The sequence below is a fragment of the Triturus cristatus genome, chromosome 5_2, assembly GCF_964204655.1.
Source record: "Triturus cristatus chromosome 5_2, aTriCri1.1, whole genome shotgun sequence".
Classification (NCBI taxonomy): Eukaryota; Metazoa; Chordata; class Amphibia; order Caudata; family Salamandridae; genus Triturus; species Triturus cristatus.
This window is the reverse complement of record NC_140588.1, coordinates 100,565,265-100,580,805: the sequence shown is the minus strand read 5'-3', so window position 1 is coordinate 100,580,805 and position 15,541 is coordinate 100,565,265. Positions and strand designations below refer to the sequence as shown.

At 41.0% G+C, this 15,541-nt stretch overlaps 1 protein-coding gene across 3 annotated transcripts in view; it reads right to left on the bottom strand.

Moving 5' to 3' along the window:
- Positions 1-15,541, bottom strand: part of CDH20 (cadherin 20) — a 1,519,872-nt gene that overhangs the window by 95,463 nt on the left and 1,408,868 nt on the right. For all 3 annotated transcript variants that reach the window (XM_085606877.1, XM_085606876.1, XM_085606878.1), the window contains one exon: positions 4,824-4,943. In XM_085606877.1, the coding sequence (XP_085463003.1) occupies positions 4,824-4,943 (120 nt within the window). The remainder of the gene's footprint in view (positions 1-4,823; positions 4,944-15,541) is intronic.

Below are 15,541 nucleotides of genomic sequence, written 5' to 3'. Positions count from 1 at the left end.
TTCTATAAAGAAACCTTGATGGATCTACACAAATGACCCCTTGCTGAATTCAGAATTTTGTCTACTTTTCAAAAATGTATAGGATCCATTATTGTTTTTGTACCCATTTCTACCGTTAACTGGAAGGAGGTTGAAAGCACAAAAAATAGCAAAAATAGGGTATGTCCCAGAAAAATGCCAAAACTGTGTACAAAATGTTGGTTTTCTAACAAAATTCTGTCATTCCCTAAAAGCTGGAGAAATGGCGATTTCAGCCCCACAAACCCTTTTTTGATACCATTTGCAGAGAAAAACCCAGAAGCTTTCATTTGCAGTCCGTTTTTCCAATTTTTCACAAAAAAAACAAAATTTTGCTGTATTTTGACTAATTTCTGGGAAGCCTGTAGGAGAATCCACAAACCCTGGGTACCTTTAGAATCCCCAAGATGTTGGAAGAAAAGGACGCAAATTTGGCATGGATACCTAATGTGGTCAAAAAGTTACAGGGGCCTAAGCGCGCACTACCCCAAATAGCCCAAAAAAGGCTTAGCACAGGAGGGGAAAAGGCCTAGCAGCGAAGGGGTTAACTCAGCGATACTTCCTTGTGAATATGCCCCCTAGTGTTACACTAAGTGCAGTAAATGGCCTATGCATATTCGGCCAAAGCATGGTAGGCGAATAGTGTGCGTCCAGTGGTCAGTCAGTCAAAGTTGGCTTTATTTCGATATAAAACATATCTTTAAAAGCAATACAATACAATACATCCTTTTTAAAAAACCAATTCATAAGAAAACAGTTATACAGATTCAAAATACGAATGGCATAAATAAATTACATAAAAATTCCAACTTTAAAACCATAATTAAACAACATACAAAAGCCTTTTTGATCTGATCGACCATGCCCAGTTTAAGAACTTCGCCATACCACAGGCGAGTAAAGGGCGTGTGTTGAATTTTAAAATACGGAGGGCCTCACTACATTGTCTTGTGCCTAGCTCTTTACATAGGGGTTTCAGCCACCTGAGGCGAGGAGCTTTATATGCGGGGCATTCAAATAAAAGGTGAGGAACCGACTCAATCCTGGTCTCACAAAAAGGGCAAAAGGGAGTAGTCTGTGCTGGTACCCTCCATCCAGCGGTCAATTCACACACGGGCAGCACGCCTGCGTCCAGTGGTAATTTTGGAGCAAATTGCCCTAAATAAATGAATAAAGCATGGTGTGCTACAGTCTTCTCCCCACAGCACGTTTCCATTGAAACGGCTGCTACATTTCCATCAGTCATGAGGCTTTATTGCTAAACGAATGTAGTGCACAGATGATGACATGCTGAAATCCAGTGCTGGCACATATGCATCACATAAGTAAAGTGTCTTAGTTTGTTTTGATCTTATTAAAATCTGTGGGCGGCTCATTTAAGGGTTTCCTACTGCTGATGCATTTTAAAATAGTTGTAAACTATCAAATGTTGTTGTGTGTTAGTAAACATTTGACATCCTGCAGCCTTTCCTGTCATACGCATTGTACTCCGGCAAGATTGTCACGTGGTTAACGTTTTAAAATTCCCTCATTCAAGGAAAGTAAACACCAATGTTCACTTTTAAATAAGCAGCAGCTTGACAAAAGGCATAGCATGACATTTGACCTCTATGACTGGATTGATAGCACATGTAACAAGGTAAAAACTAAATGTAATGGCCTCTTTATTGTTCATTGCCCTTCTGCACCTTTGCTGGGTTAACATAGGGGAGATGCAAAACCTCTCACACCTCTACCTCCAGTTACACTGCAGGATCACACATGATTAGGTTTACTTAATGGGAATTAAATCACCGTGCAATGGGCTCCCCATACAAACAATTTGAACATGGCCGCCATGATGAAATGGAGAGGATGTCAACAGATATAGCTGTTTCTTTCATTCCTGCTTAATCTTGAATATCTCTTGTTAAAAACTCTCCTTAATAGTATGATTATTGTTTGCCCGAGTATAAATGCCTTTCTTTAAAAACCATGCGACAAGTGCACGCTGAACAAAGGCGTGAGTGACTTGGGAGACGCACATCTTCCCAGATAATGTAACCAATCCCTATGGAGTGTTGGTGTTGGATATATTTTTCAGGAAATAGAGAACAACTCCTCTGTGAATAGCACTTGACTGCAAATTTGAGGAGTTATCCTGTCATTTCATGGGTACCCGGTGCTGGTTCTCTCTAGTTTGACTGCTGGTAGCCAAAGGGCCGAGCAGGAAGTGTGTTTTCTTCCCGGAAGCGTTGTCAGAATGAAGACACTTGTTCTAAGATGTATAACCTTGACAGTGCACATACCCCTCCAGACCTCTCAAAACTTGCAAAACCCCTAGTGTGTCAGAACCTTCACTGCGCGAATATTGATGCTGACAGGGACCTCTGGGTACAAATTAAGTGTTTTAGGATGTGTACGTCACAGGAGCTGGCTTATGAGGTACACTCTTTACGGATCCTGTTTCATCTGTTTTAATGGTGGCCAAGGAAGCTCCTCAGTTAGAGACAACTGTAAATATGTGTATTCATTATGGTTTATATTTTCTCTGTTTATTGGCATTTTGAAAAAAAACAAAGACATGGAGACATGAAGAACAAAGCCTTCACAGGTGTATTCACATGATCATAGCAGTGATTCAAGATTATGCAAAAGTACAGAAATCAGTAGGGCATTAAAACAAACATGCTTTATCTCAACTGTACAATGCAGGCCCCTCAGCAAGGCCACATCAGGGTGGGGTTTATAAGGAATCTTGGCAGCTGATTTCAGCGCAGAAGAGGAGGGGTGGGATGCCCGTTTCTGAGAGGAAGGTGAGATAGGAACATAATAAGCCTAAACAGAGGAAGGGTCGTCGTGAAATATATGTGTGACGATGCCTTGTCAGGGAGGTCAATGTGCACAGGCTGATGGGTTTAGGGTGTTGGGAAAGATCAGGACATGACTGGGAAGGTGTTAGTCGGGTGGGGGGGCATAGGTGTCTTGCATCATTATGGTTTCTTAAACAATCGTTGTGTGTGTCTGTATATTCATAATTGCAAAACTACTTATCAGTCATGGCCACAAACCCCCATCATTCTGATCCATACAACACACAGCAGTCCTCATGTTTGAAATTAATTGATAGGTAACAATATTTATCGAAGAAACACTATTTTATTCACCCAAAAATTGATAAACAAATAAATACAATTTTAAAAACTGTTCTCTTGGGTGGTTAAGATGGCTGCCACAAGCACTCTCACTCTTTTAACACTAAATCAGGGGATACTCCTCATTTGGAGGAATTAACCATGACAGTGGCTCTAGTCCAACACCATCTTATGGCTTCCAAGAGAGTGCAGTGGGCCTTGCAGAGGGGGACATAGAGTGCCATTCCCGAACAAAGGATCATGATATGCAAATCTCATACATAATGCCCTACATGAAGTGGTGGCCACACTCGTTCAACTTCTGAGGACAAACCTTTATCGAAAAAGTACAGTGGCTCTTTCTTTGGAAGTAACAACTGTCCCATCATTTGCCCCAGCATGAGCGCTGGCGATTGTAGGTGGTGGCTTGCTAGAGTAGGCAGATGAGTAACTAGTTTAGGACATGAATATTTGGCCAAAGACTATGGGATACTGTTTTGTGGGGTAATAAGCACTGGTTTAGGACATACTCTACTGCAATAGGAAATTAATTCCAAGTGTTGAATTCGTACCATGAGCTGTCATTAACTGACTTTGATGCTAAAATTGGCTGTTTTTTACACTATACGCGGCTGATACAGGTCCAAGAACTACAGGCTCCAAAGCCTGCTACAAGCAAGTCACTACCCACAAGTCAGCAGTCATTGCGGATGTTACTTTAGGCTCACGAGCAGAATGTGTAAGGGGTCATGACCTGTTGGTGTTGTGGGGGTTCATGAACTGGAAACATCATGAGCTGTGTTTAAGAAAAGTCAAACACCTTTCTATTATAAGACGCCCAGAGAAAGCCCCTCCTGGATATCAGAGCTTTTCACTAATGGTAATAGTAGCAAGAACAACAGCAATTTACAACAATAGCAACACAGTAACAATAATAATCAGGGAGCCGGAGCAGGCATCGGGTGTTTCCCCGGGGGCTGGAAGGGTGGGGGCCCATTTTGCAGTGGTGGGGGCGGGTTTTGCTACTGGGGGCAGGTTTGCAGCGGGACTGCAATATCGGCCCCCAGTAACAAAAGCAGCAGTGCTTCACACTTGCACGCGTCCCCTTCCCTAGGGGGCTGGTCTGACAAAATGACTAGGGCTGCTTTGGGTTCCCAGTCCGGTCCTGACAATACTAACACATTGTTTTTGTTGCTGTATTATAATTAAAATCTTCATCATCATTATTATTATTTTTTAATTATTATTATTCACCTATTTCTAAAAATGCAAATAATAATATTAATACACTTTAAAAAGAAGATATTTGGTAGACTGCAAATTAGAATGGGTGTTGGTGAAGTGTTCTGCAATGCAGCAATGCTGTTGTCTCTCGTCAAGATATTTAAAGAAAATCATATCATTATATTTAGACAGAGATGAGTAATATACAAAGCTACAAAAAAGAGAAATATTTAGACCTGCATCTGCTACATCTATCTTTAACAAGCAATGCACGGATCTGTGAGGGAATGAAACTGAATGCTTGCATTATAAAGTAAGCGTTGTCGTACATTTTTTATCATTTCATATTAAATCCCCACCATACTGTTATTCCAGAGTTTTACTGTAAGTCATTTTCCTTAGAAGACAAGGAGTGTCCTCCTATTACCATAAAGATTGCTGCTCAGATTGTCCCTTTGATCAAAGTACCTGTTTTTGTGTCCACTGAAAAATATGGCTGCCCCTGAAGTATACTGTACACTACTCGCGCGCTGTTTCCATAGGTGGGGTCATCCGCATCCGTTGCTGTCAACTGAATAATTGAGGTGCCTGCAAAAAAAAATCCGCTAGTTTAACATCTAGGATCTAAATACGAAACATCATGGGTTTTAGCTGATAAAGCACATGCAATAGCTTCCAAAACATATTGATTATGGAATACTCTGAACTCCTCCTCGTTCCACCTGTGCTACAAACCTACTCACCAAGAAACAACGCATGAAGCAAGAGTCCATTCCCGCTTCAATAATCTGCCACCCCATACCATAATATGCCACTTGCTCTAGGATGACTTACCTTTTGCTATGGACTGCCCTTACTGTACAGTGTATTCCCCCTGATGCGGTACAACACCTTGTAATCTACAAAGGATAAATCTAGGGTTATATTTTTGCACTTTTTATTAGAAACTCTCCCTACCATCCAATGGGTATCACTGATAAAAAATCTGTTTATTATTTCCTCTATTCAATAAGAAGAAAGACATTAGTTATGTACCAATACTATATTTCTATGTTAGGTATGGCTCTCGTAGAGAGTGATTGGTGTGATTATCTGGTTTATACATCCAGTAATTCACTGCTGTGATGTAGCAACCGTGGGTAGCAAAATTTGTTACCCACTGTTGCTATACCATAAATGAATTGCAAGCTGCTGTGGCAGGGCTGTTGGATAGTCTGTAGCGCTGGAGAGCAGGTAGCACAGTTTCTGGAGGGGACGTAAGGAGCATGGGTGGCGGTGTGGGTGGCAGGAGGCCATTTTTTTTTGCCTTTTACATTCGGCACAGGAAGGAGGGGTCATGTTGTGTTTATTTCTTCTGTTACTCCTCTGCCTCGAGAATTAGTTGAAAGTAAGGTCTGATGACTATAGGGGCCATAAAGAGCATTAAATTATAGCTGGGTGAAAATGAAATAACAGGAATATTTTTAACCTTGGGGCTCGGAGTGGCATCATAGACAACTCAAGCTTCACTCTTGTTGTCTATTTGATGTCACTCAGAACCCTTCGGTGGAAAACATCCCATATATTCAGTTATCAGTCTATATAATATTCATGACTTTCATGCAGAGCCATTCGCATGAATGACTGTATTTGAAATCCAGTAATTCACTGCTATGACATAGCAACAGTTGATAACAGAACTTCTTAGCCACTGCTGCTACATAATAAACAAATTCCAGGATGCTCTGGCATGTCTTACTGAGAGCCTATTAGAGCAGTGCTGGAAAACAGGGACCGCGGCTTCGGGTCGAGAGGGAAGGGAAGGCACAGAGACTGGTGGAGTGAAGGCCGGGTATTTTTTCTTTTTACATTTGAGACAGGGAAGAGAGGCCAAGTTATTTATGTCATGTACCCCTCTGCCCCTGCATAGCAGCTATAACCAGGGGCAGATAATTCTAGAGGCAAAGTGGCACTTATCTCTTTTACACTTCTTTTAGTGCAAAGTGCATCCCTGTGTCCAAAATTGGTATCAAAATGCATTTCGAAATAAAATATAGCAGAAGATGTTGGGTTTTGCATAAATTCACTTCATTTTTCTATAATGGATAGATAGATAGATAGATAGATAGATAGATAGATAGATAGATAGATAGATAGATAGATAGATAGATAGATAGATAGATAGATAGATAGATAGATAGATAGATAGATAGATAGATAGATAGATAGATAGATAGATAGATAGATAGATAGATACAAGACTGAAATTTTACAGTTTAGTATATTAGAATTTTTCTATGGAATCTACATTCTCTTCTCCATGTTTGTGTTTGAGAATGGAACTTGCTATATTTTCAGCTAATGTAGTTCACACTGAGGGGTCTATTTACAAAGATTTTACCCCGTGGTTGCATCACAAAAGTGATGCAAATTGATGCAAAATATTTTTTTATCTATTTACTTCCATTGCTAAACTTGTTTAGCACTGGAAAAATCACTTGAAAGTAATGCTGCTTTGCATTACTTAGCACCAGGGGGGCATACCATGGGTGGTGCATGGGTGTTCCCATGCAACCACGCAAGATATCTGATGTTAAGCCCTCTGTACTTAAATAATAGCAGACAGGGTTTAGCAACAGAAGATTGCACCCATTTCAAATAGGCGCTATGAAGGAGAACTCCTTTCATCTTTTCTTCCTTTTCCAACTTTTCCTTTTGCACTGTACAGCACACATGCCAAGTGGGAAACGGTTTAAAGTTAGTATGAGTGTAGTATTTTGTGCTGGAAGGCTATCCTTCCACTATAAAACCTATGCCAAACCATGCAGACACCCTTGCACTATGGTGTGTATGGAGCACTGCAGCTAATTTCAGCGGCAGCACTATGGAGAGGAAAGGAGAGTGTCATATTTCTGTGAATATGGTGCGCTCCTGCTGTTTTCTTCTTGCGCAACGCAGCACAGCTTTTCTGCCTGCTGCGATGCGTTGCATGAGATTTCAGTAAATCTTACCATATGTGTGCCACTTTACAGAGTAACATCACAAAATGTTTTGTGCACATAAGTAAATCTTCGATGTGCATAAAGTGCACCAATTGGCTAGGACAAAATAACTCCCTTGTTGTCCACATTATAGAAAAGATGATAAAAACTAAGAACCTTGTTTCTGCATCGTAAAAGCATGCAGAAAAAGAGTAATCTAGATTAATATTAATATTTATGGGTAACACAGATTGTGATTTATTAAAGAAAAATCATTAAAAAAATGTAACGTGTGTTAGAACATGTGCACATGGTGAATTCTCAGGTTATTGAGTTTACCTCTAATCAGTTTCAAAATTCCTTTACATAAAAGAATAACAAATGACATTTATGAAATAGGAGGATTAATCTTGATTTTGATAGTGAAATTTATTTAAAAAAAACTTATATGTGGGATAACATGTGCCCCAAAATGACAAAGAGAAAAATAGGTGTTACACCTTTCTGCTAAAAGATGCATTTGCAAAAGTTTCAGAGAATGTACTTTATACGTGTGCTAATAATTATTTTTTGAAACAAGTTTTTACAAGTAAATTCAAAAATGTTTTTACAAGTTGGTACTTGTAAATGTAATTTTACCCTATTTCTACATTAATTAATTTTGACCATAATAAATATTCTCAAGTACATTAGAAGTTATACTAGAATTTGAACTTCATGTTTTCATAAATATATAGTTATAAATCCAATATATTCTGCATCATATTAGCCTAACATAGGCCAAACTGTATTAATGAATTTTTGTGCCTCGCTAAGCACACTGAACGTGAGGGGATTCACCATTGTCACCATTTGTATGTATCCAAATTATACTTTTCCTGAGTTCTCATGTATTGTATACTCTTCTTGGGAACCTGATTTTTGAAATTTGTCTATGCGCTGTAGATAAAGAGGCATTGTTTAACGTTTCATATGCAAGATAACTTAAGGAATGCGTAATAACTCCACCTATTTCCTCTGCATTTTGTGTCTTCTTAATGTTGTCTGAGCCATAGTCCAATATGAACTGACCAATAAACTGAGTGGTCTGAGTCGATGATATGAAACCAGGAGGTGTCATTCCCGGAAATGCTAAGGATATCATACTGCTTGATTTGATGGATTGGGATCACTCTCTCCTCTTTTCACACTCTCTTTTGCCACTTTCCTTTTTGTGGCTTTTGTGCATTGATAAATAGAGACTCTCTTGTGCAGATGATGGTGAAGACAAACGGCTTCAGTTCTGCATACATGCTGATTGAGAACTGATTTCAGGGATTTGCGGACTCATCTGGTTTCCTTTCCAAACTTGGGGCATATGAGGCAAGTGGTCTCTTCCTTCAGGGACTACTCAAACTGGACAATGTGCATCCTTTCCTGAACTTGTGAGCTTTGGGTATTGATAGTTCTTTATTAATGCTGTATTTCTATTGATGCACTTATAAACTTATAAAGATTTGACAAACTAAAATAGATTCACTAGATTGCATCAGTTATCATAATTTGTTCTGCTAAAGTAAATAAAGTTTACTAATGACTAAAGAAGATCAGTTTAAAGAGATTTCAGAACACCACATATTAATGTTACTATTCTGTATTGCCTTTTCTGAACTATGAGTGTGTATTATTTTGGCTTGCCTACATTTCTTCAGGAGATTTGGGGCTTCAGTATTAATCCTCTATCTTTATAGCATCAAATTGAGGATAAGTTCCATTAATTTAATTTTTAGTTTGCAATCCAGTTATCCAATTCCTGATCCTCATTGGATAACTGTTGGAACCCTTATATCCAACCCCTCTCGGCACACAGCAAGGTCCATTGGAGGACCAAGAGAGAGGACTGATCAATGCTGTAGTTCAAGATCAGAGATTTGTTTTGGAGATTGGGCCCAGTAAACTATATTATATAATGTATATTTGCCAATGAAATATGCAAACTTTGATGCAATTTTTAAAAGTTGAATATTTTGGAAGGGGTTTTTCCCCCCAATGTATTTGTCTTTGTATTGGTCACTTCTTCTTCAATCAAATAAAAATAATATTTTGGAATTTCTATTTATTTTACAAGAGTGGAAATGCAATGGGAAGTCCTTGCAAACATTCTGTTAATTTACAAAATGTTCCGAGTTTGTGGAAGGAGGGAAGCAGGTATTAAATTACCATTACAAATTATTTGGGAAGGTTGGTGGGAGCACATAACATATTGCTGCACTGTAGCAAACAGTCAGAACCCAGAAACTAAGCTGAAATCCCGCTTCTGCATTTGATCGAACTGTGTGACCCAGAGAGAATTACTTTGTCCCTGCCTGTTCCCTTACTGGCCAGCTTACTTAATAATGGCTAGAAGCATTTCAATTTGCAAAGCTTCACTAGACTTCTCAAGTTGATACAGGTGTGAATATTTAGTTTAACCAGTCCTGTTTTTATTTTCTTTCTCATCTGATACTTGTGGTTTTATTTATTGTTAGAAATACAATACTACAGATTTTGCAGTGTCTAGAAAAAACATGACTGGATAAGCTACTCAGATCTAGTATGGGACAAATTGAGAACTGCACATTTTCAACTTTCCATGGTTGCAAGAATATCTCTCATATCCCACCCAGTGACTGTCATTCCTGCCAACCCTACAAATGTGTTAGCATGGTCATACAATATGAAAAGCCTTCTCCAGCTTAAAGATTAGATCAGGGTGACAATCACTAAATTTCCCTCCCAAGGACTGGCATGAGATGGATGTGATGCATGGTGTGTCAAGATAGGGAAACTGGTAACTTGTCCCCACGTGTAGAGAGAAAACTTCATACATGTTAGGGCATTCATTTTACAGCAATTGCCACACAATGTTTTCTCTGATGGCTTTAGAGATCCCACCCGGCAGGCATGGATTTCTGAGTTTGTGGGTAGTACTCCACTGGGGGAGTGGACATCTAGCCTCCAGTGACCCAATGGGCCAGCAGGCTACTTGCCCTAGAATAAATGAGACTCTTCAGTGGTAAAAGGAAAACCAACCAAACTAACAGTAGTTTCACCATACACACTTGCAAATGATCATTTGTCCACAGCACAAGGAGGTCCTATGTAAAGAAACTTCAAGAGAACAATAATTTACATCCTTAACGTACTGAGGTAGTTAGCCCTTAATTTTTCTGATATTTTTTCACTGCAGATATTATTAATACAGTCCTTTGTTTTTCTGATTTTTTCAGTGCAGATAGTGTTGCTCCTTTATGAGAGTTTTTGCAGGGTTTTAATTAATGTTTAGTGCTGCTGATAAGAGCGACCCTACACACTTTTTCCACATAGGATCCATACCTGTAGGCACAGGCGGAACCATTTCCAGTCATGAGAGCAGGGTAGGTCACAGTAGCAGAGAGGCTGGAATATTGACAGCCTTTAATGCATCACTGGTCTTTCAAGTTAAGCCAGAAATCCTAAGACTCTGGCTGTATGCAGTGCAGTCATCCTCCTGAGTACGAGTGGAGCAAAAGTTAAGCCAGTGCAGGTTCTGAGTGACATTCAGGACATCAAGGTCCTCGTTGGTTTAGCTTCTGCTTGCCTTTGCCTAGAGCTGATCTGAGGGCAGGATACCACACAATTACACCAGGTAAGCAAACACAGTGTGAGACCCATCTTGGTAACAGCCCTAGCAAACTTCAGACACTCCTTGCCAATGGAGATGCCTACAGTCCGGTCAGTGCCGCAAAACCAGCAGGCCATGGAGCAGGGCGGTCCCATCTCGTTAGAGTACCTAGCAGCAGTACCCAATACCTGAAGGTGTGTGATAAACACAGGAAAAACACTGAAAAAGTAACATAGCTCTTTGCATATCACAGCAGCTTTGAGGGTGAAAACAATAGTGTCATGATGATAAGGAACTCCAGCAACATGACCTTCTTCCATCACTGCCTTGTCAGTCTTAGGGCCCCAGCACTGTGTGTGTTTTTCAAAAGTGCTGTGTCAATGCACAACATCCTTCTCAAAGTCATCAAGATTTAAAAATATTAGCTCATCTCCTGGGCTGACTCCCTGCCCCCCTCAAACACAGCAATACAACAAGATCCAGACCTCAGGCCAGTTGGTACATGGAGGAACTCAGACTGATGAAACTTTGCCGCAAACAACTGGAGCACAAATAGTGAATGAGTCAGTACAATGTACACAGGAGCACGTTCTAATCCCCCCTAAGGCACTACCACCAAATGATCCATACCACCAAACTCGGTGCTCTCGTGCACCACATCAAAAGCAGCACCAACAGACGCAAAGAAATCTTCATCATTGTGAAAGATTTAATCTCACTATTTAGCCATCTCCAGTTCAAACACTCCTTCGCAGGACCTCTGCAACAATCTGTCACAATTCTTCAACAACAAAATCACTGCAATTTACAGCAACTTCAGCCCACAATCAAACCTGACTGACCACGCCACATGCCTCGATATTATCCAAAGAACTGATCATAACCACATAACCATCAGAACAAATTGCTGCCCCCATTAGTTCCATCCACTTTAGGGGCCCATCGGACCCCTACCCCCACCAGGCCTACTCCAGAGTACTGCAACCCATCAGTGTCATGCTCACACCCACTCTGAATACCTACACCTCTTCTTCAACTTTCCCAGATACTTGGAAATGAGCATCTGTCCTCCAATTGCTAAAGAAACCCTCTGCGAACCCTTCAATTCTTGCCAACCAAGGACTGATATTCCTGCTACAATTCCCAGCCACGGTCTTAGAGTAAATTATCAAGAGATACCTCACTGACTCCCTGACATCACTCAGTCTGGTTTGAGACCCAACCACAGCATGGAAAATGTCCTCATCGCTACCACTGATGATATCGGCTTGACTCTGGGCAGAGGAGACACAGCGGCCCTCATATTCCTGAATCCCTCCGCAGCATTTGACAGAGCCTCCCACTCCACTCTAATCCAATGCCTACATGACATTGGAGTTCATGGATATACACTCTAATGGATCTGCTCCGTCCTGACTGGAAGGACCGAGCCAGTCAGCCTGGCACCATACACCTTGGATGTCCACAACCTCATCTGCGGATTTCCTCAAGGATCCTCCTTAAGGCTGACCCTCATCACTGAATATATGGTCCCTATACCCAGCATCATCTGCTCTCATGAGATCAACATCTTCTACTACGCCAATCACACACAACTCGTTCTCATCCTCACAGACAGAACGCCCAGTACCTGAATCAAGTTTAATGCCTGCATGACTTAAATTGCCCACTGGATAAAGACCAATTGCCTAAAGCTGAATACCGACATTTCCTACCACTCGGGCTGGTGTGCTCTGCCCGATTGAGTCTGGTGAGCAAAACATGCTTCTTGTCACTCGAGCAGCAATCACGCGGCAGGGCTGGTGGGCCAATGCCCAAGTCAATGCCGTTATGACTCTTGCATTCATACCCTCAAGATGCACACCATGGTCACAAGCAAGCTGGACCTCTGGAACACCCTCTATGCTAGAAACATTAAAAAACTCAGCAGAACGCTGCAGACCATTCAGAACTCGGTGGCCAGAATCATTCTCAACCTCACATGCCGCACTCACCTCACACCACACCTGAAGGAGCTCCACTAGCTCCCCCTTCACGAACGAGCACAATTCAATCTCCTCATCCACACTTTGAAGGCACTACATAACACTGTCCCAGCATACCTCAACAATTATATCTGCTTTAACAAACCTTCCAGACATCTCTGCTTATTCGGACTCCTACTTGCACAAATCCCACAAATACAGACCACTCTATCTGACGGTTGATCCTTCTCCTATATTGTTGCCAAATCATGGAATGACCTTCCGCTACTCCTCCTAATTACTTCTTGAATTCTGCATGAAGCTGAAGACCTATCTTTTCGAGTAGGTCAGCTAAGCCCTAGGTGTGCCTAGACTCACACCTGATCAGCACCAGGGTACCCTCCCGGGTGCGCTATACAAATCTACATAACATAACATAGGACTTTGCCAGTATATCTTGCAGTACCTTCTCAGTTGTAAAAGGCATAGGTATACTTATTTTACACATTTTTATTTTCCATTGTCACGTCACTGTTTTACTTCCAAACCATGGCATTTTTCATGCATGTACCTGTTAATTGGGACTTGCAGGCTCAATTAATAAGGTAAACAGCAATTTTGATGGGGTCAGTACTATCATCTAGAGCACAGCTCTACAAACTTTTTAATGCTGCGCCCTTCACGAACAAGCACAATTCAATCTCCTCATCCACACTTTGAAGGCACTACATAACACTGTCCCAGCATACCTCAACAATTATATCTGCTTTAACAAACCTTCCAGACATCTCTGCTTATTCGGACTCCTACTTGCACAAATCCCACACATACAGACCACTCTATCTGACGGTTGATCCTTCTCCTATATTGTTGCCAAATCATGGAATGACCTTCCGCTACTCCTCCTAATTACTTCTTGAATTCTGCATGAAGCTGAAGACCTATCTTTTCGAGTAGGTCAGCTAAGCCCTAGGTGTGCCTAGACTCACACCTGATCAGCACCAGGGTACCCTCCCGGGTGCGCTATACAAATCTACATAACATAACATAGGACTTTGCCAGTATATCTTGCAGTACCTTCTCAGTTGTAAAAGGCATAGGTATACTTATTTTACACATTTTTATTTTCCATTGTCACGTCACTGTTTTACTTCCAAACCATGGCATTTTTCATGCATGTACCTGTTAATTGGGACTTGCAGGCTCAATTAATAAGGTAAACAGCAATTTTGATGGGGTCAGTACTATCATCTAGAGCACAGCTCTACAAACTTTTTAATGCTGCGCCCTTCACGAACAAGCACAATTCAATCTCCTCATCCACACTTTGAAGGCACTACATAACACTGTCCCAGCATACCTCAACAATTATATCTGCTTTAACAAACCTTCCAGACATCTCTGCTTATTCGGACTCCTACTTGCACAAATCCCACACATACAGACCACTCTATCTGACGGTTGATCCTTCTCCTATATTGTTGCCAAATCATGGAATGACCTTCCGCTACTCCTCCTAATTACTTCTTGAATTCTGCATGAAGCTGAAGACCTATCTTTTCGAGTAGGTCAGCTAAGCCCTAGGTGTGCCTAGACTCACACCTGATCAGCACCAGGGTACCCTCCCGGGTGCGCTATACAAATCTACATAACATAACATAGGACTTTGCCAGTATATCTTGCAGTACCTTCTCAGTTGTAAAAGGCATAGGTATACTTATTTTACACATTTTTATTTTCCATTGTCACGTCACTGTTTTACTTCCAAACCATGGCATTTTTCATGCATGTACCTGTTAATTGGGACTTGCAGGCTCAATTAATAAGGTAAACAGCAATTTTGATGGGGTCAGTACTATCATCTAGAGCACAGCTCTACAAACTTTTTAATGCTGCGCCCCCCCCCCAGTGAAAAAATAAAATTAATCAGGCTCCCCTCAGAATTTTTCACGATTATTCCATTAAATGGCCAATAAAACCCTTATTGGGTAGCTGTTGCGCCATATAAAATAAATAAATAAATAATACGTCTCGACTTATTTAAACACAAGATATATTTAAACATTGCAGTTAAATTCTCTTACTGTTTTAAAAATTCAGCCAAATACATGATTGCCAAACATACTATTCTGGACAGGCAGGCCTTACTAACGTGTAAAAGTATCCAGAGGGTGATTATTAGAAATAGTGGTGGGGGTGTAGAAGAGTATTTGGAGTCCCTTCCTTTTTGACACCTTCTCCCAGCCAGATGTAAATGACAAAAGAAGTTAGTGATGGACCATTACAGAGTGGAATACTGCTGCTCATTTTTTTCCCTGCCTAAAACAAATCACTGCTGTCAGGATAATGCTTCTTTTGGCCAGAGCCTGGCACCCCCCTGGGATAACTTGAGACCCCCCTGGGGGGGCCCGCCCCCTAGTTTGAAGACCTCTGATCTAGTGGATCTCCTCACTAACCTCCTCCGCACCTCCAACCAGAATTTAAACGCCTCCTATGCCCATGACTTCATTTCTGTAACAGAGTCCCTCCCTTGACATTCTTCCAGCGTCTACTTTTGTGTGCTCATGGACATAGACAATTAAGGAGATCCAATAAGTTCAGAATCATTGCCATCCAAGCAACCATTGTGTCAGCTAGTTT